The following is a 22,372-nucleotide window of genomic DNA, read 5'->3' as shown; positions in this document are numbered from 1 at the left end:
ATAAGGATGACTATGGAGGAAAACAGAAAACAGTAGGACTATTAAACAAGGAAACAATTCTGGAAAAAAGAACACAAAAAAACTGGAAAAGAAACAACAGTATAAAAGACTGTGAATATGTATATAACCTAGGTTTTTCTAAACTCAAACTGAGTACATATCAAACTTTTTCTAGTGAGCACACTTTACTTCTTTAATGTTTCCAATTAACTTCAGGAGTCTTAATATTAAGCACACAAAGAGTGTACTGAGGTTACTTCTTTTGGTGGATTACTTGGTAAAATCAAATGAAAGATAAAATGATTATCCAATTGTTCAACTTCTTAATTTTTTCCCCTGCTTTCAAAGTATACATACATTGGGTTGAAAACTTCTGAGTCACTAACTAAAGAAATGCTATAAAACTGTATTTGAAAATAGCATGAAGAAAACTAGAAAGAGCCTAACTGAGCCTTGACCAATTGAGTATATTTAATTATTATTAGTGATAATCATGAGCATTATGCAAAAATTCTACCATTTACATAAATGACCAGACTGTCTGCCAATAACCAAATAAAATATCAGTCTTCCAAAAAAGTATACGAAATATTTTTAATGTGCTAGTGGCAAACTCCTCAGCCTATATAGAAAATGTTATCATAGAAGGTAACTATTACACCTTTTATATTCATATTAATACTGCATATAACAGTTCCACATATACTTGTCATAATATGTATTATAATAATTCATAAGAAACACTTACTGGGTAAATTTTTTGGATGGATGGAAGGATGGGTTCAGGTAGGGCTATAAAAAAAAAAAAGTTTAAAGCTTCCGTGATTCACATAATTCATTTTACAAAGCAATAATTTGTCAGCTACACCCCAGGCATAAGGGTTTCTGCTTAAATTCAACAGTCTCCATATATTTTGTGAATTCTGATCCCTAAAAATTTAAATTCCAAATATATCTAAGTTGATAACTTAAGGTTTGTTAATAAACTATGTATATTTCTATGTAAACCAATGTTCCTTACATGGTTTTAGAAAAATAGGCCATCAATGGACACACATCATTTGGTCCAACATCAGACACACACACAAAATAAGCAAGACAAGGATTGTTCTACAGATATTGAATGAACATTGTTAAGATGGATGTAGCTAACAAAAAGAAAATTTTTAAATACAGTCCAATGATACTGTATCACGAAAGAACAACAGCTGTATCATAATTGTCCCTTTATTTTTAATTTATTCTAATAATAATACCAAAATTTAGATAGTTTCAGGAAATAGATCTATTGGAGAGAAAAACAAACAAAAAAAAAACTCTTCAACTTCACAAATTTTTTAAAAAAAGGCCTCAGCAAAGTTCAGAAATATAAATCAGGATATTTGTACCAATTTACTATAAAAAATAAAAATTTCACATAAGGGAATTATTATCTTCATATGTTACTTTTTTTTTAATTGTCATTCTTCATTCTCCAATAACTCTACCGAAATCCAACCTCATTAAATGCATTAACAGTAATTTCACATCATTATGGTATAAAGGGAATAACATGAAAGGCAAAGTGCTTAATATTCACAATTTAAGAAACTGTAAAATAAAATGTCTTGAGTATGGTAAGATACAAATAATGTGTTTTCAAGATTTCTTTAAGATTAAAGACCAAACATAATACTATATTATAAACTATGTTTTTAAGAATTAGAAATACATTGTATATAATTAAGTAAATTCAGTAGCCATCATTACCTTTAATTTGCAATTTAGCAAAAACCTTTTTAAATGACTTCTGGAATACATTAATATACATATAATCAACCATTATTACCAACTTACATAATCTCCAACTATGATTATAAATGTATAAATTCCTATTTCATAGTATTTAAATTTCTCTTCTGTATCATGCTTCATCCTCATGTTGAAATTGGAATAAAATAAAATTCCATGATACCCTGGAATGTTCACAGCATGTGATTGAGGGGGAAAACTTATTACTTACCGGAACCACTCTTAGGAAGTAAAAATATTTTTTCCCTGAGGCATTCAAATGCTCAAAATTCTAGAAGATCCTACAAATAAACTCAAGCCCCAGTTACTTTAATTCTAAAAGTCTTTAAACGTTTTTTAATAACTTTCTAATAATTTTTGCTATAATACAGAAGTCAAACTAGAAAATCTTACTAGAAATTAGTTTACTTAATTAAAAACCTGAATTCCTTTCTCACTGAATACTCCTAGTAGAGTAAAATTATAATTTAAAAAATAATAAAGAAAAGGTTATAGAGAATTAGAAAAAAACTTTATCTCATTCTAGAATCATATAACTAGAATGCCAGAAGAGAAAAACAAATACTAATCACTGGGTTAGGGTCTTTCAATAGACAAAAAACCTTTAGAACTAAGCAATTTGAGGGGCACCTGGGTGGCTCAGTCAGTTAAGCACCGACTCTTGATTTCAGCTCAGGTCATGATCTCAAGGTCATGGGATCAAGCACCACATGGGGCTCCACGCTGAGTGTGGAGCCTGCTTAAGATTCTCTCTCCCGAGCCCTCTGCCCCTCCCCCACTCACTCTCTCAGATGCGCCCTCTGTCTCTAAATAAATAATATAAAAAATAAGTAAATAGAACTAAGCAATTTGGAAATGGGGGGGGCAGGGATATCATTCAGTAAATCCCTTGCCTGACAACCTTATACATTTAAAAACACTAGTCACTTGTGAAAAGAAATAAAAGAAACCTCATTTATAGTGGTGTGAGGAAGCCCTGAAAGGGAATACAGTGTACCTTGCATTCCCTAATAGGAAGAAGTTTACTTAACACACCCCAGCAGGATGAAGAAATAATTTTCTTGCCTAGCAACAGCCCAGCCAACGAGAATTCAGTGAAAACAGCCCCTTCCAGCTTCCTCCCCTTCCTCCATAAAGGCAAGTCCCTGGCCTCCATTCTCTGGATTTGCCAATGGTTGGGTCACCAGTTTGCTTGTACTGAACTGCAATTCCTCTGCTATTCTTGAATAAACGCACTGTGCCAGTAAAAAAAAATTGGCTCTTTTGTTTTTCAAGGCCAACACATTAAGAGCAACTGGTGTATTGTGGCAGTTATTTATTAACACTATCCTCATAGTAACCTCAAAGCCTTCAGTAGTTTTTCAAATGTTTATTTTACTCAAAGCAACACACATTCAGGAATAATCTGGCTGTAACATCTATTTTTACTTCAAAATTCTGGACTTCAATCTTCTAAATTTCTCTCTCAAAAGCAAAATAAAACAAAACCTAGTACTGCAGTATCTGATCAACTGATAATGCTCTCAGAATAACTACTCTGTTAAGATTTTATTTTGCTTACATTTCAGATGAGGGCTTTCTGGTCAAGCTCCCGCAAAGTTATACATATAAACATCCCAATCTGATTCATCAAAAATTCAACTAAAAAAAAAAGTGCAAATCTTCAATAACACTAAGCAACAATTTTGAAAATTCAAGAATAATTTTTAAATGCCTAAGATAGTTCTGTACCTGGTAACATGGTAAAACATTCTATGAATATTCATTTGTATCATTATTTCTAACCAGTTGATACTTTTGCCTTTTTTATTAATTATTAATCTTAGATTGCCATTAAAACCTCTTCTCATTGGGTTTTTACCCCTCATACTTTCATCAGTCACCTTTCAAGCATATGTAGTCTATTACTGACTGTTGAAATTCATCCTAGGAAATGCTTTAATTTTTTTCAACCTTTCTACATACAGAAGACTGCTCTCTTTCTCTATTCATGGCAAAAAAGATATTAAAAGCATTTACAAAGTTAAATGAAACTTAAAGGTCCATCCAATCCAACTTCCTGTTACAGATAAGAATATTAAGACCAGAAAGGTAGAATAATTTGGCCAAAATCACAAACACTACTTCACTATGGCAGACTGGAACTGCTCAATACATCTTGCAAACTCCTGTATGATAAAAAAAAAATGCAGCTACTAATTTCAGTCTAATTTCTTCTAGTGAGGGGCAGCTTAAATTTGCCAAATAAGTCAGTTATACTTTAGCTCTGCATAGGTGAGGTCCTTTAACAAAGACCCAGAAACAGTTCATGAGAGTGCTATTAATTACAAACCATCTCGGTAAATGGGACTACTTTGTCAAAAATAAAATGCATTTAACAAAATCTAAATAAAATTTTAGCATGATTTAACACTGGTAAAATACCAACGTTGGAACTTTCAACTTGCTTGCCAAACCACCTTGGGGAATCTGTGATTAAAGTACATTTTTCTTTTTTTCCCCCATGATTTATTTATTTGAGAGAGAGAGAGAGAGAAGGGGAAGAGGGAGAAAATCTCAAGCAGACTCCCTGCCAAGCACAGAGCCTGACTCAGGGTTCAATCCCACGACCCTGAGATCATGACCTGAGCTGAAATCAAGAGTCCAACGCCTAACAGACTGAGCCACCCAGGCATCCCTAATGTACATTTTTCTAAAGAAGGCAATCAAATTAAAATTTCTAATGTAACCCACAAAAATGGAAGGAAAGGACACATATTATGGATGTTCAGACATGTTAAATGCTGTAGTCAAATCTAATTTTTAAATCCCAACTAGTGTCTATTCATTTTTTAGTTTCAGTTGCGACTTAAGAAGTACATCTGACTAAACCTAAATAACTCTGGTAAATTTCTGGCACATAACTTTTCAATGTTTATATACACATGAATAAGTATACAAACTCTAATACCAATACTATTTTTAAAATTGGCATCACGTTGTATATGAGAGTGTATCATGGGTATTTCCTTAAATATCCTAAAAGCATCATTATTAGTGACTAACATTATAATTAATTCAATTATACCCCATTCTTAAAAACTTAAGATTACTTCTAACCTTCTGTTATTTCAATAAACACCATGAAAATCAGCCTTATATATAAATCCATACCTGCATCCCTGATACTACCTTGGATAAATTTCTAGAAATGCAATCGCTGAATAACACTGAGTCAAAGGATATGAACATAAATATTACAACACTGCTTTCTAAACTATAGAAATATCATTAACCCAGAACAAATCAGACCCTAGACATCCTGATAAAGGTTCTTCTATTACATTAATATCAAGGCTTTCGCCCACAACTCCATGCCAGTTCACAAGGAATAAAACTTCTTTGACCAAAAAGAAAATCCTGTCTCAAGTGAAAAATAAAAAAACACGATGAATGGTGTTTGAGCTTATTTTTATAGACCTTCTGAACATGCATGTGCCTCAACATAATGGGTCAACAATACAGAGGGAAAAGTTCTTTGAATACAGAAGTTAATACTGAAAAACTGTAAAAAAATAAAAAACACAGTGAAACTTCCCTTATAATGTTTTCCAGGGAATAACATTTGTGTTTTTTGGGGGGGGGGGGTGTGGATGCGGTGGGCAGAAGGAGAGCGAGAACCTTAAGCTTGAGCCATAAGTACTTTCCAAAAAGTACTTAAGCTTGACGTTAGGCTTGATCTCACAACCCTGAGATCACGATCTGAGCCGAAATCAAGAGTCGGACGCTTAACTGACTGAGCCACCCAGGCACCCCCAGGGAATAATATTTCTAAAACATTTGCTCAAAGCAACGAATTAGGAAATATGGTTTTCTAGGCCTTAGAAATAACTTTTTAAATCAATGCTGTCTGAAGACAGAGGCAACAGAGAAGACATCATAATGAGGTTTAACTGTGTTTTCATTTTAAAAATTGGGGAAAACCCAAAATACTTACTTTGTAAATAGTGCAAAACCATCAATACAAGACTATAGCTGCTTAAAGTACCACGACTGGCATCATTTATCTCATGGTGACTCGCCCACTTCTTAATCACCAGTACTAATGGACGAACTCGATTTTCAACTGAAAGTGAAATTAAAACTTAAAAATGGTAAGGAAATATTATGGTGTCTTTGAAAGCTTGTAACATTTCCCAACTACAACAAAAAGAGCACTGCCTCCCTATTTATTAAACATTGTGTTCACCATAAATGTGTCTTGCTTTTAAAAGGTATCTTAGTCACCTTTTAAAAATTATTAATTATTAAAATTTGTTTTATTGACCTATAACTCCAGTAGTATATAATTTTAGTATAACAAAATATTATACATATAATAAAAGACACTATACATAAACATATTTAAAGAGATGTCAGTATTTATTACATCTTTAAAAAGGAATAAAGAATGAAGGATAGAGAAGGCTGATTATTATTTGGAGACAAAAAACTTACGGTATGCATAAGTTCTGAGAAGGAATGTGTTTCTTATTCCAACAATATTGTTTACATTCAAGTCGAATTCCACACAACTATGAAAAAGAGAGAAATACACTTTAGCTCAAGTGTTCTGAAACATTAGCTCAAGTGTTTTGAAACAAACTCCCTAGTAACTAAATTAATATTCATCTACCCTATGATGCAAAAATAGCATGAGCCCAAAGGCCAAATACTTTAAAATGAGGCACTAAAGAAATAAGAATACATACTCAGTACATATGATTTAGTGTATATTAAAAATATAAAAGAGGATTACAGTTGCAAGATCCACAATGTACTACACTAAGGCTCCAATTATTCCTAATAAAACAAATTTTAAAATTTTGCAGTCCTGTCCAGATAAACAAAATTATGTGACCAAAAACATTTCTCGCCAAGTTATCCCACTGAGTTATATAGTCTCAATTAATATGGAATTAAAGTGTCATTTGCTTTAAAACAACAGAAATAGGGGCGCCTGGGTGGCTCAGTCATTAAGCGTCTGCCTTCGGCTTGGGTCATGATCCCAGAGTCCTGGGACTGAGCCCTGCATCGGGCTCCCCGCTCAGCAGGAAGCCTGCTTCTCCCTCTCCCACTCCCCCTGCTTGTGTTCCCTCTCTCACTGTGTCTCTCTCTGTCAAATAAATAAATAAAATCTTTAAAAAATAAAAAAAAACAACAGAAATAAAATGCCAAATAAAGTACAGGTGAAAAAAATAGAAGGAGTCTATACATTATATTCCCTCCAAAAAGGATAAGACATAAATAAGATATAAATTATAATATCATACCAAATTTAGCTACTGACATCTGGGAAGAACAGTCAAACACATAACAGAAGGGTTACATCTTTGAAAGCAAAGATATGCAATTCACAATTTAGAAAATAGGGCAATAATGATGGGATCTACAAAGAAAGGGTAAATCCAAAATAAAAGGAAAGATTAATGAAAATTACATTATGAGGCCCAACTTCCTCTGCACACTGAGTTTTTCTATGAAAAGACTGCCTAAAATAAAAACTTAACAAAATTCCTTTCTACGAACTTTTAATTATAAAAATGGAAATCTACCAATTCAGATTTTCTTGTTTTGGGAAATGAAATACTATAATCTCTCAATCAACCATGCATTTATTAAAAACAGATAGTAGTATTAACACTTCAGATATCATATATATTTGCCTTTGGGAACTTATGGAAACAATGGAGATACATTCTTCAATTGCATCTGTGAAAGGCTAACACTGAAACCAGTATAACTCAATAAAGAGGAAAAAACAGACGGAAACCAGTTTGCAATTAAAAACTTTTCCAAAAATATGATTTCAGAGCTTTAAAAATATCCACAGTACTTGCTTCAAATTCTACTTCTGGAAATACTAAACTAATCTTATATATATGGAAAAAAGTTTATGTACAAAATGCTTATTCTAACGGGAATAAGTTAATCACAATATATTCACTCATGAAATATTACTGTAAAGCCATTTAAACTGAAGCCAGAAAATAATCAATGATATAAGCAAATATCCATGACATATGATTAAATAAAAAAGTATAATCTCAATTTTAATTTTAAAAACTCTTATGCATTCATATGCATAGAAGAGGGACTGAAAGTTTTACACCAAAATGTTCACATCATTTAACTTTGGGTGTTAGAAGCAGACTTTCTTTTTTTTAACGTCTGTATAGAAAATATAAAATGGTGTTTATAAAGAACACTTAACGATGAAAAAAGTTTGTATAATAATCTTAAATAGAAAAAGAAATGCACCCAACAAAGGAGCACCCAAATACTTAAAGCAGTTAAAAACAAACATAAAGGAAATAATCGACAGTAATACAGTAATAGTGGGGGGCTTTAAAACCCCACTTACATCAATGGACAGATCATCTAAACAGAAAATAAACAAGGAAACAGTGACTCTGAATGACACATTGGACCAGATGGATTTACCAGATACATTCAGAACATTCCATCCTAAAACAGCAGAATACACATTCTTTTCAAATGCACATGGAACAGTCTCCAGAACAGATCACATATTAGGCAACAAAACAAGCCTCAATGCATTAAAAAAGATCGAAGTCATTCCATGCATCTTTTCTGACCACAACGCTATGAAACTAGAAATCAACCACAAGAAAAAAAACTGGAAAGAGCACAAATACATGGAGATTAAATAACGTGCTACCAAACAATGAATGGGTCAACCAAAAAAATCAAAGAGGTAATCGAAAAATACATGGAGGCAAACGAAAATGAAAACACAATGACCAAAAATCTTTGTAAAGCAGCAAAAGTGGTTCTAAGGGGGAAGTTTATAGCAATACAGGCCTACCTCAAGAAGTAATAAAAATCTCAAATAAATAACCTAAACTTACACCCAAACAAGCTAGAAAAAGAAGAACAAAAACCCAAAATCAGTAGAAGGAAGAAAATAATAAAGATTAGAGCAGAAATAAATGAAATAAAAACTCAAGAAAAAAAAAAAAAACAATAGAACAGATCCGTGAAACCAGGCCCTGCTTCCTTGAAAAGATCAACAAAATTGATAAACCTTCAGCCAGACTCGTCAAAAAAGAAAAGAGAGGACTCAAACAAAATCACAAATGAAAAAGGAAAAATAACGACAACCACAGAAATACAAGGGATTATAAGAGAATATCATGAAAAATTATACGCCAACAAATTTGACAATCTAGAAGAAATGGATAAATTCCCCAGAAACATATAACCTCCCAAAACTCAATCAGGAAGAAACAGAAAATTTGAACAGACTGATTATACCAGCAATGAAATTAAATTAGTTACCAAAAAACTCCAAACAAATAAAAGTCCAGGACCAGAAGTCTTCACAGGCGAATTCTACCAAACATTTGAAGAAGAGTTAATATGTATTCTTCTCAAGCTATTCCAAAAAAATAAAAGGAAAACTTCCAAATTCATTCTATAAGTCCTGCTATTACCCTGATACCAAAACCAGATAAAAACACTACAAAAAAATAGAACTATAGGCCAATATCTCTGATGAATATAGATAGATGTGAAAATCCTCAACAAAATATTACCAAGCCAAATCCAACAATACATTAAAAAAGTCATTTATGACAATCAAGTGGAATTTATTCCTGGAATGCAAGGGTGGTGCTCAATATCTGCAAATCAATAAATGTGACACGTCACATCCATAAGAGAAAGACTAAAAACCATACGATCATTTCAATAGACGCAGCAAAAACACATGACAAAGTACAACATCCATTATAATACACTCCCAACAACACAGGTTTAGAGAGGACATACCTCACCATAATAAAGGCCATATATTGAAAAACCCACAGCTAACATCGTACTCAACAGTGAAAAACTGAAAGCTTTCCCCCTAAGACCAAGACAAGGATGACCACTCTCACCATTTTTACAGAGTATTGGAAGTCACAGCCACAGCAATCAGACAAGGAAAAGGAATAAAAGGCAACCAAATTGGTAAAGTAGTAAAACTTTCACTATTCGCAGATGACATGATACTATATACAGAAAACCCTAAAGACTCCATCAAAAACAATAACTGATAAATGAATTCAGTAAGGTTGCAGGATACAAAATCAATGTACAGAAATCCATTGCATGTCTATACATTAATAAGGAAGCAACAGAAAGAGAAATTAAGATGCAATCCCACTTACAATGGGATTGTAAAAATAGAATAAAATACCTAGGAATAAACTTAACCAAGGAGGCAAAAGACTTACACTTTAAAAACTATAAAACACTGATGAAAGAAACTGAAGACAATACAAATAAATAGAAAGATATTCCAGGGGCGCCTGGGTGGCTCAGTTGGTTAAGCAGCTGCCTTCAGCTCAGGTCATGATCCCAGGGTCCTGGGATCGAGCCCCGCATCAGGCTCCCTGCTCGGCGGGGAGCCTGCTACTCCCTCTCCCTCTGCCTGCCTCTCTGCCTACTTGTTCTCTCTCTCTATCTCTCTGTCAAATAAATAAATAAAATCTTTAAAAAAAAAAAAAAAAGAAAGATATTCCATGCCCATGGACTGGAAGAACAAATACTGTTAAAATGTCCATACTACCCAAAGCAATCTATCTAAAGATCTAATGAAATCCCTATCAAAATACCAACAACATTTTTCACAAAACTAGAACAAATAATCCTAAAATTTGTATGAAACTACAAAAGACCCAAAATAGCCAAAACAGTCTTGAAAAAGAAAAACAAAGCTAGAGGTACCACAATTCCAGATTTCGAGTTATACTGCAAAGCTACAGATACCAAAACAGTCTGGTACTGCCAGAAAATAGACACACAGATCAATGGAACAGGACAGAGAGCCCAAAAACAAACCCACGATTCTGTGGTCAATTAATCTTCAACAAAAGAGAAAGAATATGCAATGAAATAAAGACAGTCTCTTCAATAAATGGTGTTGGGAAAACTGAACAGCTACATGCAAAAGAATGAAACCGGACCACTTTCTTACACCATACACAAAAACTCAAAATGGATTAAAGATCTAAATGTGAGACCTGAAACCATAAAAATCCTAGAAGAGAGGACAGGCAGTAATTTCTCTCACATCAGCCATAGCAACATTTTTCTATATGTGTCTCCTGAGACAAGATAAATAAAGGCAAAAATACATTACATCAAAATAAAAAGCTTCTGCGTAGTGAGGAAACAATCAATAAAACTAAAACAATCTACTAAATGGGGCAAGATATTTACAAATGACAAACTTATACAACTCAAAACCCAAAAACAAATTCCAATTTAAAAAAAATGGGCAGAAGATATGAACAGACATTTCTCCAAAGACATTCAGATGACCAACAGACATGTGAAAAGATGCTCAACATCACTCATCATCAGGGAAATGCAAATCAAAACCACAATGAGATATTACCTCACACTTGTCAGAATGGCTAAAATAAAAAAACACAAGAAACAGTAAGTGTTGGCAAGGAGGTGGAGAAAAAAGAACCCTTTGTGCCCTGTTGGCAGGAATGCAAACTGAAGCAGCCACTGTGGAAAACAGTATGGAAGTTTCTCAAAAAATTAAAAATAGGACTACGCCATAATCCAGTCATCACATTACTGGATATTTACCCAAAGAATACAAAAACACTAATTTGAAAGATATATGCACCCTGATATTAATTGCAGCATTATTTACAATAGCCAAGTTTGGAAGCAACCCAAATTTCCATCAAAAGATGAATGGATATATGTATTATCTCACATCTACATGTATGTATGTGTATACACACACACACACACACACACAGAGGAATATTACTCGGCCATAAAGAAAAAATCTTACCATTTGCAACAACATGGATGGAGCTACAAGAGTATTTATAATAATACTAAGTGAACTAAGTCTTTCAGAAAAAGACAAAGACAAATACCATATAATTTCACTCATGTGGAATAAAAAAACAAATAGATGAGCAAAGGAAAAACAAATGAGAGAGACAAACCAGGAAACAGATTCCTGTCTGTAGAGAACAGATGGTTACCAGAGGGGAGGGGGATGGGGGGAATGGGTGAAATAGGTGATCGGATTAAAGAGTACACTTATTATGATGAGCACTGAGTAATGCACAGAATTCTTGAATCACTATATTGTACACTTGAAACTAATATAACTGTACGTTAACAATACTGGAATTAAAATTTAAAACTTAAAAAAAAAAAGAGAGAAGGCCTGGTTTGTTCAGTCGGTTAAGCATCCGACTCTCCATCTCAGCTCAGGTCTTGATCTTAGGGTTCTGAGTTCAAGCCCCACACTGGGCTTCACACTGGGTGTGGAGCCTACTTAAAAAAAATTTTTTTTTAATTAAAAAATTTTAAAAACTACAAAAAAGGGAAAGGAATAAAATTTTTATATAATTACAACTACAACCATATATTTTTAAATGCTTATAATAAGCTAATAATTTTATTTTAGTTTATCTCCCTATAAAGTATTTGGTAAAAATTCAATAAATATTTATAGATTGGATGGATATTTGGATGAATGGAGGGGAAGGTGTGAGCCAGGCATATATCTAAGGATCTGTTTAAAATATATATATTCAGTCAATTGTAATTATTTGCAGTAGTTATGTTCTATAACGTCACTGTAAATACTGAATTAGTGAATACAAAACCACTGCTCCTAGGAAATTAGGTTTCTACAAGCCTTCAGTCAAAACATTTTCATCAATCGATCAAAACCTAACTTTTTTTTTTTATGTGTTTCCATTTAAAGACAACTTGTTCACTGACAACGAACTCATGACCAAGTGCACTGTAACTCATGTCTGAACAAAGCGTATCTAATACATGTATTTCCTCCATAAGGCACATCACAGCTTTATACAAAGAAACCGTAGACAGTAACTCAGCACTATGCCAGGGGGCCATTTTAAACAGCAAAGGCACTCATAAAAAGCACCAAAATGTAAAAAACATGGCACTAACTGGACTGTGAAAAGAATAATTGTTTACAGTATAAGAGGTGAAACAAGAAGGCAGACTGTTACATTGTTTAACCTCAGTTAGGAACCTATACATTTCGTGACTCAGAATTTTCTCCATTCTGCACATGTCTACAAATAACCATGAAAATGCAGCTAGTATTAATTTGGAGGGTTACAAAATAAATTTCATCAAGTAGGCAAATTCGTAAAGAATCCATGAATAATGAGGATCAAGTATGTATATATTTGCACTTATATTTATGTAAACAATCTCAGTATTACTTTTATAAAACTGGACTAGAAAATCTAATTTAACAATCCTATCTATTCTTTAGAAAACAACAAATCTTGTTTAACCAATGAAATAGTCAACACCTATTTACATTTTATATTCAGATATTATATAAAAGATTCCAATCCCCATGCCCATAACAATTTCAGAACCCAGGCTGGTAGAGTGTACCAACAGATGTAATTACATTTATAACAACCCCCTTGATAGAAATACACATCAAATTTCAAAATACACATAAATTTCATCAGTTAAGATATGTTCTGAAGAGTGATTACATTTCCAAAAGGCAAGAGATCATTTAAAAATGTGAAATGTAAATATATATACATATTCTTTAATATGGATAGTTTCAAACACTCAAAATGTCAAGCAGAATAACTAAGTACAGGTAAGCATAAAAAATTGCTCAGACTATTCCAAAAAATCATCTCAAAGACCAAATCAAGCAGTTCTAAAAACTGATGAAGATAAGCGATTATACTGTAGCATACATTCCTTAATTATCTCCATCAAAAGTACATCTAAAAATTATCTAAAGCAACTGAAAAAGGAAGTTCAATAATTACTTACCTGACTTTATCCCTGAACTTCACAATTGGCACTTTTGCTCGAATCAGCTGAGGTCTCTCAATGTAGCCAGCTGAAGGATAAAAGATAATGTGAATACCTGTAAATGTTTCTCAAATTCATAGTGTTCCAATGCACATTTTTAAAAAATAGTATTTTACTAAACTAAAACAATTTAACAGTCTTTGATAAGAAAGCAAAGGAAGGACATTATCACATTCTTCTAAGACTGAAACTTCTAATACCATTTAGAGGAATTTATATTAAAATTCAGAAATGTCATCTAATATCTCGTAATAGTCATAAAGAAATTCATCACAGCATTATACACATGAAAAATATCTAGGCTGGCAGCAAGGGGATAGCTAAATTCTAGTATAGCACAAGGCAAAATATTATGGCAGCCATAAAAATCCTATTTATAAAGAGTCTTTAATGTGGAAAGGCCTACACATGATACATGGGGCAGTGATACATTTAAATAAGTATGATCTCTAAGTGGAAGAATACATGTACTCATATTTTTATTCCATCAAACTTTAAAAATTTTTTTTTAAATAATACATGTCCATTATAGAAAACTAGGAAAATACAGGAATATATAAAAAAAGGACACTGCAAACTTTTCCCAAAGGAACAATTTCCTAATGCTGTAACTAAAGAAAAGCATACTACCAGACTTAAAAATGATAATTTTTCCTGTTATAATGTTTTTACCACCAAAATCATAAAATACGTCAAGCTTCAAACAGAATTTGTGTGCAGGAATTCAATGAGGCTTCAATGAAAAATAAGATTAAGAGTTAAAAGTCTCAAGTTCCAGGTACAGGTTCTGAGAGCAACAAACAAACTATACTCCTCAGGCTAATTACTAAACCCACTGATCATCATTCTCCTTAACTATGAAAAATAACCAAAAAAACTTTTGAAGTAGATGATTTCTAACGTCCCTTTGTTTTTAATATTTGATTATTCTAATAACAGCTATGGAAAATCCACTTAAGGTATGAATTACTCCTTTACTTCACAAATGTGAAAACTTAAGTCCACTAAAATAAATCACTTCATTTATTTCTCTCCAACAGTAGATATAACTCATCCAGGGCAATAACTTGTCACTTGACTTTGTATTTTCCAGGCCAAAGCCTGACACATAGGAGTATCTGTTGAATAAATGGACACAGCTCTTTCCAACATCACACAGGTAGAGTGACTTAAACTGTCCACAATACTGTGGAAATTTAAAATAATTTGAGATGGCTTAACATGTAGATTAAAATTCACTTAGCTCACTTATTCAAGAATAAAATCTTACAATAAAATGGCCTAAGTCAATAATTTTGCTTTTTGTTGGAGTAATTCATTTACGGGCTTCATGTTCAGTGATTCTATTTTTAAAATGTGATGTCATAAACTGCATGTCATTGCAAAACAGATGAAATTCTCACTTCCCCACATGAATACTTTATCTGTATCACCCTTTTGGCTTTTCACAGATACTCTGCACTACAGCTATTCATATTCATGCTTTGGCTTCCCTAATAGTCTACTGAGAAAAAGAACTGAAGCTTATATATATTTGAATTCCCAGTGCATGCAGTGGGATTATCTTCTAAGTAAACTCAAAGAATTGTTATCTTTCTAATCAAGAGTTAAAAAGAATTCATTTGGAAAAAAAGGATCCATATTATACCTATCCTGACCAGATAAACAACTCTTACCAGAAAATAAAGTGAGAGACATATTAAATAGTTACGTCAGATGACATATGAACTTGAGGCATATGAAACTTACAAAGTCTAGTACAGAAGTGTTTATGGACTAAGGTGAGTATATGCCGTGCTTCAGTCTTCTGATTTACCTGAAAAAAACACTGAAAAGTTAAAAATAAAGTGTTTTTTCATTACCTTTCTAAATTTAGTGTTTTATTTTCTTAATGTTTCTCATCAAAGAGAAACCATACAAATAAACTTTTATTCAGTTATTTTTCAGTATACATTAAATTACATTATAGAAAACGTCAACTTTAATGCTGTCTTTCACATCAACATTCCTAAATCAATTCCTAATCATAAACTTAAGGCAAAATTTTAAAAATATTAAAAGTCTTATATGTCATTTAACTTTAGTATAAATGGACATAAAGCAATCTTCTCCTAGAAAAACAAACAGAGGGCGCCTGGGTGGCTCAGTCAGTTAAGCATCTGCCTTCAGCCCAGGTCATGATGCCAGGGTCCTGGGACTGAGCCCCGCACCAGGCTCCCTGCTCAGCAGAGAGTTTGCTTCTCCCTCTCCCTCTACCCCCCACCCCCACTCTTATCCCCTCTGCTCCTACTGTCTCTCTCTCTCTCTCTCAAATAAAATCTTCAAATTAAAAAAAAAAGAAAAAAAGAACAAACAGAATTTTAACTTTCTGTTAACAGATTGTATCCTTATCTTAAGGATAAGGTTCAAATCTATGGTGTCTCACTCTAAATTCTGACATGATTCAAACATATGAACAAGAGAGGATTAGTAGGATGTGGCTGGGTAGAGTCTAACTCTAATTCTGAGAGAAAGATTTAATTAAAAGTCTAGTATTCTTCACTATGTTTATTATTTCCGAGGCTTTTTTTCAAAGTTTTCCTTTACATGATTTCAAAGCCTAGAAACATGTCAGTTTCTTTCCTGGAATAAATCTCTTTCTGATTTGCAGTAACTAGAAGCCAATTTTGTTAATGAAATAATAAAAATAATAAAAATATATATTATGATTCAGTAGATATTTTTTGTATTTTTAAAGAGGTGAAATGTAATAACGCATATTAAAACTATAGTGAAATTAATCTTTGGTAATTCAGAAGAGACCTCAGCATATTAAAGAGATTGCTTCAAGTTAGCTTAATGAACACCAATTGCTGTGGTATTAAGGACCCATAAGAGTATCAGTAAACAGGAAATTCAAACAAACATAAACTAAATAACAAAATTTGGTTGCTAAATAAAAATAAAAATAAACCCAAAATATCACAGAAAAATATATTCAATCACAATAGTATTTTTTTAAAAGTCAGTGAAATCCCTTTTTGTATTCCCAAAATAAGAACTCCAAACCCCATAGCATTTCTAGAGGGGAAAAAAAGATTAAAAATAGAATCACTGATAATTCAAACGGAAAGGAAACATATCAAAATAATACTGACACATACTCTTCTTGTTGCATCCTGGCAACATATCCAATCCAATGACATTTCAAAATAGAGGCAGAGCAAACACAGTGAAGCCATCTTACTTTAACAACTTAAAAATAAATTCTAAAATCCCTGTTATGTGTATTTGTGCGTATGCACATGCCTTAAAAGAAAAGGCATTTCCTGACTTTCCTTGAATTACTATGAAGAGAGAATCCAAAGAACTAATTAAAACAAAACAAGTTTTTTCCTTTAATGGTTTTTTCTGTTTTTTTTTTAACTAGGCTCCACACCCAGCATGGAGCCCAAAGTGGGGCTCACACTCACAACCCTAAGATCAAGAGCTGAGATCAAGAGTCAGATGCTTAACCAACTGAGCCACCCAAGGCACGCCTCTTCAACAATTTTTATATGAAATTTCTTGAATGACTTAACATAAGAAGAACACTTGCAATAAATATTTCATTACTTACTGGTTCTTCTTTAACAACTAGGCATAAATCACCATCACTGCTCCGGGTACCAAATCCATTTAAAGAGGACCCAACCAAAAAAAGTCTGCTTTCTAGAGAAATAGAATGGAATTATAAGGTATTATTTAATATTTGAAGTAGGAATGCATATACAAAGGGCATGCAAAATAGGGAAACATACGTGGAAATAACAGCTGAATTTCTCTCTGCAGCTGTGTTCGACACAGTTCTTTCTTCTTTAAATCACTCACTTGCTGCTGACATGCTTCAAATAACTCCAGTATCTGCTGACTCAACTTGAATCCACCACAAAAAAAGTAAAAATTTTGTTCAGAAATGTAAAAGTAATTACCATCCTAAGAAGTGTTGTTTTACACAGTATTTTAAATACAACAGTATTTTAAAAAAATAAATGAATATTTATCTCCTTAACATTTTCCAAAACTACTGTTACTCAATAGTTACTTAATAACTAAAATAGTTACTAACTTTTCCAAAGTAAAGTATCATTGATAAGTCACAGGAAAAGTACAGTTGGTCACAGAAAATTCTTAATGAGTATAAGCCTTGGGACAGCAAACTACAATTTTCACTTGCTGCCTGTTTCTGGAAGGCACATGAGCTAAGAATGGTTTTTACATTTTTAAAGGGTTATAAAAACAAACAAGTAAAGATATGCAACAGAAACATATGAATGGCAAAGTCTAAAATATTTACTATCTGTCCCTTTAAAAAAGAAGTTTGCCCAACCCAATATTCATACCACCAATAACAAATATTAACAAACTTTAAAAAACCCCTGGTGGTCCTTGCCCACGCAAACTGCCCTCCTTCCCCATTTTTACAATACCGGCTTGAACCCTGTCTTCTTACTGCCATCTATAGATAGATCTCCTTGTTCATCTACCTATCTGGTTTACACTTTCCCCGCCAACCCAACTCTTATCATCATCACAGGTAATTTCCTCATCTACAACAGGCTATATACATATCACAACATACTCCTACCATTTCTGAACTTCTCTTACTTCAATATTTTTCATCAGCATTGCACTCCCACAGCCATAACATGGTCTTTACAATAAAAGAGAACAGACCTCTGAAATTTTAAATTCCAATATTCTATCTTGGCTTCAATCTCCTGTCCAATTCTTACTTTCTTACTCCCCTCATACCTGTTCCAGAACCATAAAGACCTGAATTTTACTGAATCCTCCCTTTTTTCCCAGCTCATTAGCACCTGAGTGGTATAATTTCTTTCCCTATCCAGTCTATACCACAAAGTGCATCCCTTGAACCACTCTCTTTTGTCATGCCTTAACATTATCCCCTTGTCATGCTCAATCTAACATCTGTCCTGAAAAATCTTAATCTTAGAGGTCTATACAACCACCTTCCAAGTTCTTACATCAGAACATGAAACAAAAAAATTTTTAAATCACAAAACTGACCTCTTTCAACTTTATAAAGTCTAGCCTAAGGTTGGTCCTTAGCATCATTCAGGCTTCCATGCCTCTGGTTAGATTTTGCTCTCACTTCTCACCATCATCGTTCTAAAATCTTTACTACTTTCCTCAAGTCCCCTATACTTACCTCATTCTCTGTAGCAAATAACTTTACATAAAGTTTACTAAGAAAAGTGAAAATACATGAGAGACAATGGACTCTGAAAAACAAACAGGGTTCTAGAGGGGAGGGGGGTGGGAGGATGGGTTAGCCTGGTGGTGGGTATTGAGGAGGGCACATTCTGCATGGAGCACTGGGTGTTATGCACAAACAATGAATCATGGAACACTTCATCTAAAATTAATGATGTAATGTATGGGGATTAACATAAGAATAAAAAAAAAAAGTGAAAATAGCAGATGTAACATTCCTCAGCTTCCTAACTGCAAAGTTCTGCAAACTAACATACCTGAATGAATCTCATCTCTTTATCTCTTCTGTCAGACAAACTGTTCTCTTCCCCTGTTCAAAGCTAATCCCTCTACCAATACTTTTGTTCCAGGGCACAAATACTTCCATGAGTTTTTCCCTATCTCTCTTGCATTTTCAGCCTCTCCCTCTCTAGGCCTTCCCCAGAGCCCATGTGCCATGAAGCACTAGTCTCACCCATCATTTAAATGTTTTCTTAAAACAGGCAAATAAACAAAACAAAAACAGAAACAAACTCATACATACAGAAAACAAACTGATGGCTGTCAAAAGGAGGGCATAAAGGAATAGGCAAAATAGGTGAAGGGGATTAAGAGATACAAACTTTGTTACAAAATAACTATGTTACAGGGTTGAAAGATAGGGCATAGGGAACGTAGTCAATAATATTGTAATAACTTTATACTGCTGTGACAGAATAATTACATTTAATGTGGTGAGCATTTCCTAACATATATAATTATCAAATCACTGTTGTACACCTAAAACTAATATATAATATGTCAACTGTACTTCATTAAAAATTTTTTAATTAAAAAAAGAAAAAGAATTTTTAAATAGATGGACAAAAAAATAAAACATTTTCTTTTGTCATGTTTAGAATACACATTTTAAGAAGGCAGAGGCAGTCTGGGCAATTAGACAATGAAAGAGACATCATTTTTTAATATCCCTTTGATAACAATATTAATATACTTAACATTAATATTTTAATAGTTTTTAATAACCCTCCCTCCAAAAAAACATAAAGCAACCAGAATAAAACAAACATATAAAACCAAACTAAAATAAAATAAAAGAGAGCCAACAAATACAAATGACTACATATCACTCATGAACCCCAAAATATGAGCAATTGGAACCAAATACCAATAGCGGCAAGACCCACATGGTACCAGAAACATTAAGAAGAAAAAAAGGAAAAAGATTTTGGACAGTCCTGAAGCCAGACCATCCAGAAATCAAATTGCCTATAGGTAGTACTTCCTGCCCCCTTCCTCAAATTGAGGAATCCAATTCAGAGTGGAACAGCAACCAAAACTGGGGGAGAGTTTCACAGGCTACATGTGAGAGTTTACAGGTAAATGCAAGAGGATCACAGAAAGATCAGAAATCTCAAAACAAAGTGAAAGCTCCCTTCTAAGACAAAGCAACACACAAGCAGAAACTGCCAGGAGAAATCTAAACTAAACAGTAGAGAGCCATAAGAGGCAAAGAAAACACGGTCTAGAACTAAAATGATTCTGACTCCCAAGGGACATATGACAATGTCTGACAACATTTTTAGTTATCATAACTGGGGGCAAGAGGGGTGCCATAGGGTGGTCACTGGCATCCAGTAGTTAGAGGTCAGGATGCCACTAAATATCCTACAGTGAATTGGGACAATCCCTCACAGCAAAGACTATCTGACCCAAAATGCTGAAAAATCCTAGTCTAGCTATAAGTAAAGAAAAAGGAGAGAAAAAGTATCAGGCAGTATATTTCTGAATACTACATAACTATAGAAAAGGATTCCTAAAGCCATAAACCTAGGAAAGCTAGTCTGCCCAACCATTCTAATTTAAAAGTAGTACAGGAAAAGGCATCTCACTTGTATTTGTATTTGTTAAATGCAAATTTTGGAATCTCAGAGAGGTGAGAATAAGAGGACAGAAAAAATATTTGAAGAAATAACGCCTAAAAAGGACTCTGGTCAATTTTCATACAAAGTTTTTGGATTTTTGTCTTGTTTTGTTTTTTAAAGATTTTTTTTATTCATTTGAGACAGATAAGAGAGAGAGAGAGAATGAGCAGGGAGAGAGGCAGAGGAAGGAGAAGCAGACTCCCTGCTGAGCTGGGAGCCCAATGTGAGGCTTGATCCCAGGACACTCAGATCATGACCGGAGCCCAAGGCAGATGCCCAACCATCTGAGCCACTCAGGTGCCCTTCATACAAAGTTTTTATAAGAAAACTGAGAATAGACTAACACTCCTACAGATAATAAAGCACACCAGAAAGACACGTCCACAAAACTATTGGAAATTTTAACATAATATATCAAGCCAAGGCTTTTTCTCCTGTTTTCATTTCCCAAAAAGATAAGTGACTATAAAGTATCTATACTAGTACTAACAAAAAAGAATTGGAAATCTACATTTTAAAAACTTATCAAAGGCAGCAAAAAACAGTAAGTATTTTAGAAATATGTTTACCAAAAGATACATAAAACTTGTACACTTAAAATTACTAAGTACTGATGTGAGAAATTAAAAACCTAAATAAATGGAGAGCTATACCATGTTCATGGATCAGGTAACTAGTGTTAAGATGTTAATGCTCCTGAAATTAATCTACACAGTCAATGCAATCAAAACAAAATAAAATACCCAGCATGTTTGTTTCTAGAAGTTGAGAAAGTAACTTTAAATTTTATTTGAAAGGCAAAAGACCAAGAATAGCCAAAAAGAAAAAAAAAAAAGGAAGAAAAAAGTTGGAGGATTTGCTTTATCAGACTTCAAGACTTACTATAACAGCTACAGTAAATAAGAAAGTATGGCATAGGCAAAAGGATAGATTAAAAAGAAAACAAAAACTACTGAAATATTTGTGAATATAATGATATGATACCTTTCATGTACTTCAAACAAATGAGGAAGAGCAGTATAGATGAAATAAATTGGTAGTTATGTTGGTGGTTTTTAAAGCTTAGTAATATGAGGATTTATGATACTATATTCTATTTTTGTATATATTTGATATTTTCCATAAAAACCTTTTCAAAAGCATCCAAGTTTAGGGGACGCCTGGGTAGCTCAGTCATTAAGCGTTTCCCTTCAGCTCAGGTTATTATCCCAGGGTCCTGGGATCGAGCCCTGCATCGGGCTCCCCGCTCTGTGGGAAGCCAGCTTCCCCCTCTCTCACTCCCCCTGCTTGTGTTCCCTCTCTCATTATGTCTCTGTCAAATAAATAAATAAAATCTTTTAAAATAAAATAAACGCATCCAAGTTTATAAAAGATTTGAAAGTGGCCAGTAAAGTGGTTAATATAAAATTTTAAATAACACTTAACAATTAAATTTTATTGATTTGCAGGACTGGCAAACTATGGCCTGTAAGCCAAATACTGTCCTTGAACTGTTTTTGCGGAGGCAGTAAGATAAAATAATTTTT

General features: G+C 33.3%; 1 protein-coding gene across 3 annotated transcripts in view; it reads right to left on the bottom strand.

Annotated features, from left to right (window-relative positions):
• TENT2 (terminal nucleotidyltransferase 2) overlaps positions 1-22,372 on the bottom strand; it is a 67,856-nt gene that overhangs the window by 23,153 nt on the left and 22,331 nt on the right. For 2 of the 3 annotated variants that reach the window (XM_035014733.1, XM_035014734.1), the window contains exons 6-12: positions 17,466-17,580; positions 17,285-17,376; positions 15,436-15,514; positions 13,645-13,714; positions 6,268-6,344; positions 5,768-5,896; positions 749-792 (exon numbers count right to left, since the gene is read on the bottom strand). In XM_035014733.1, coding sequence (XP_034870624.1) covers positions 749-792; positions 5,768-5,896; positions 6,268-6,344; positions 13,645-13,714; positions 15,436-15,514; positions 17,285-17,376; positions 17,466-17,580 — 606 coding nt within the window. The remainder of the gene's footprint in view (positions 1-748; positions 793-5,767; positions 5,897-6,267; positions 6,345-13,644; positions 13,715-15,435; positions 15,515-17,284; positions 17,377-17,465; positions 17,581-22,372) is intronic. The other variant, XM_035014735.1, reaches the window with a different exon arrangement.

The sequence above is a fragment of the Mirounga leonina genome, unplaced genomic scaffold, assembly GCF_011800145.1.
Source record: "Mirounga leonina isolate KUSES-001 unplaced genomic scaffold, KU_Mleo_1.0 Mir_168, whole genome shotgun sequence".
NCBI classification, from domain to species: Eukaryota; Metazoa; Chordata; class Mammalia; order Carnivora; family Phocidae; genus Mirounga; species Mirounga leonina.
This window is presented reverse-complemented; position numbering and strand designations above follow the sequence as displayed.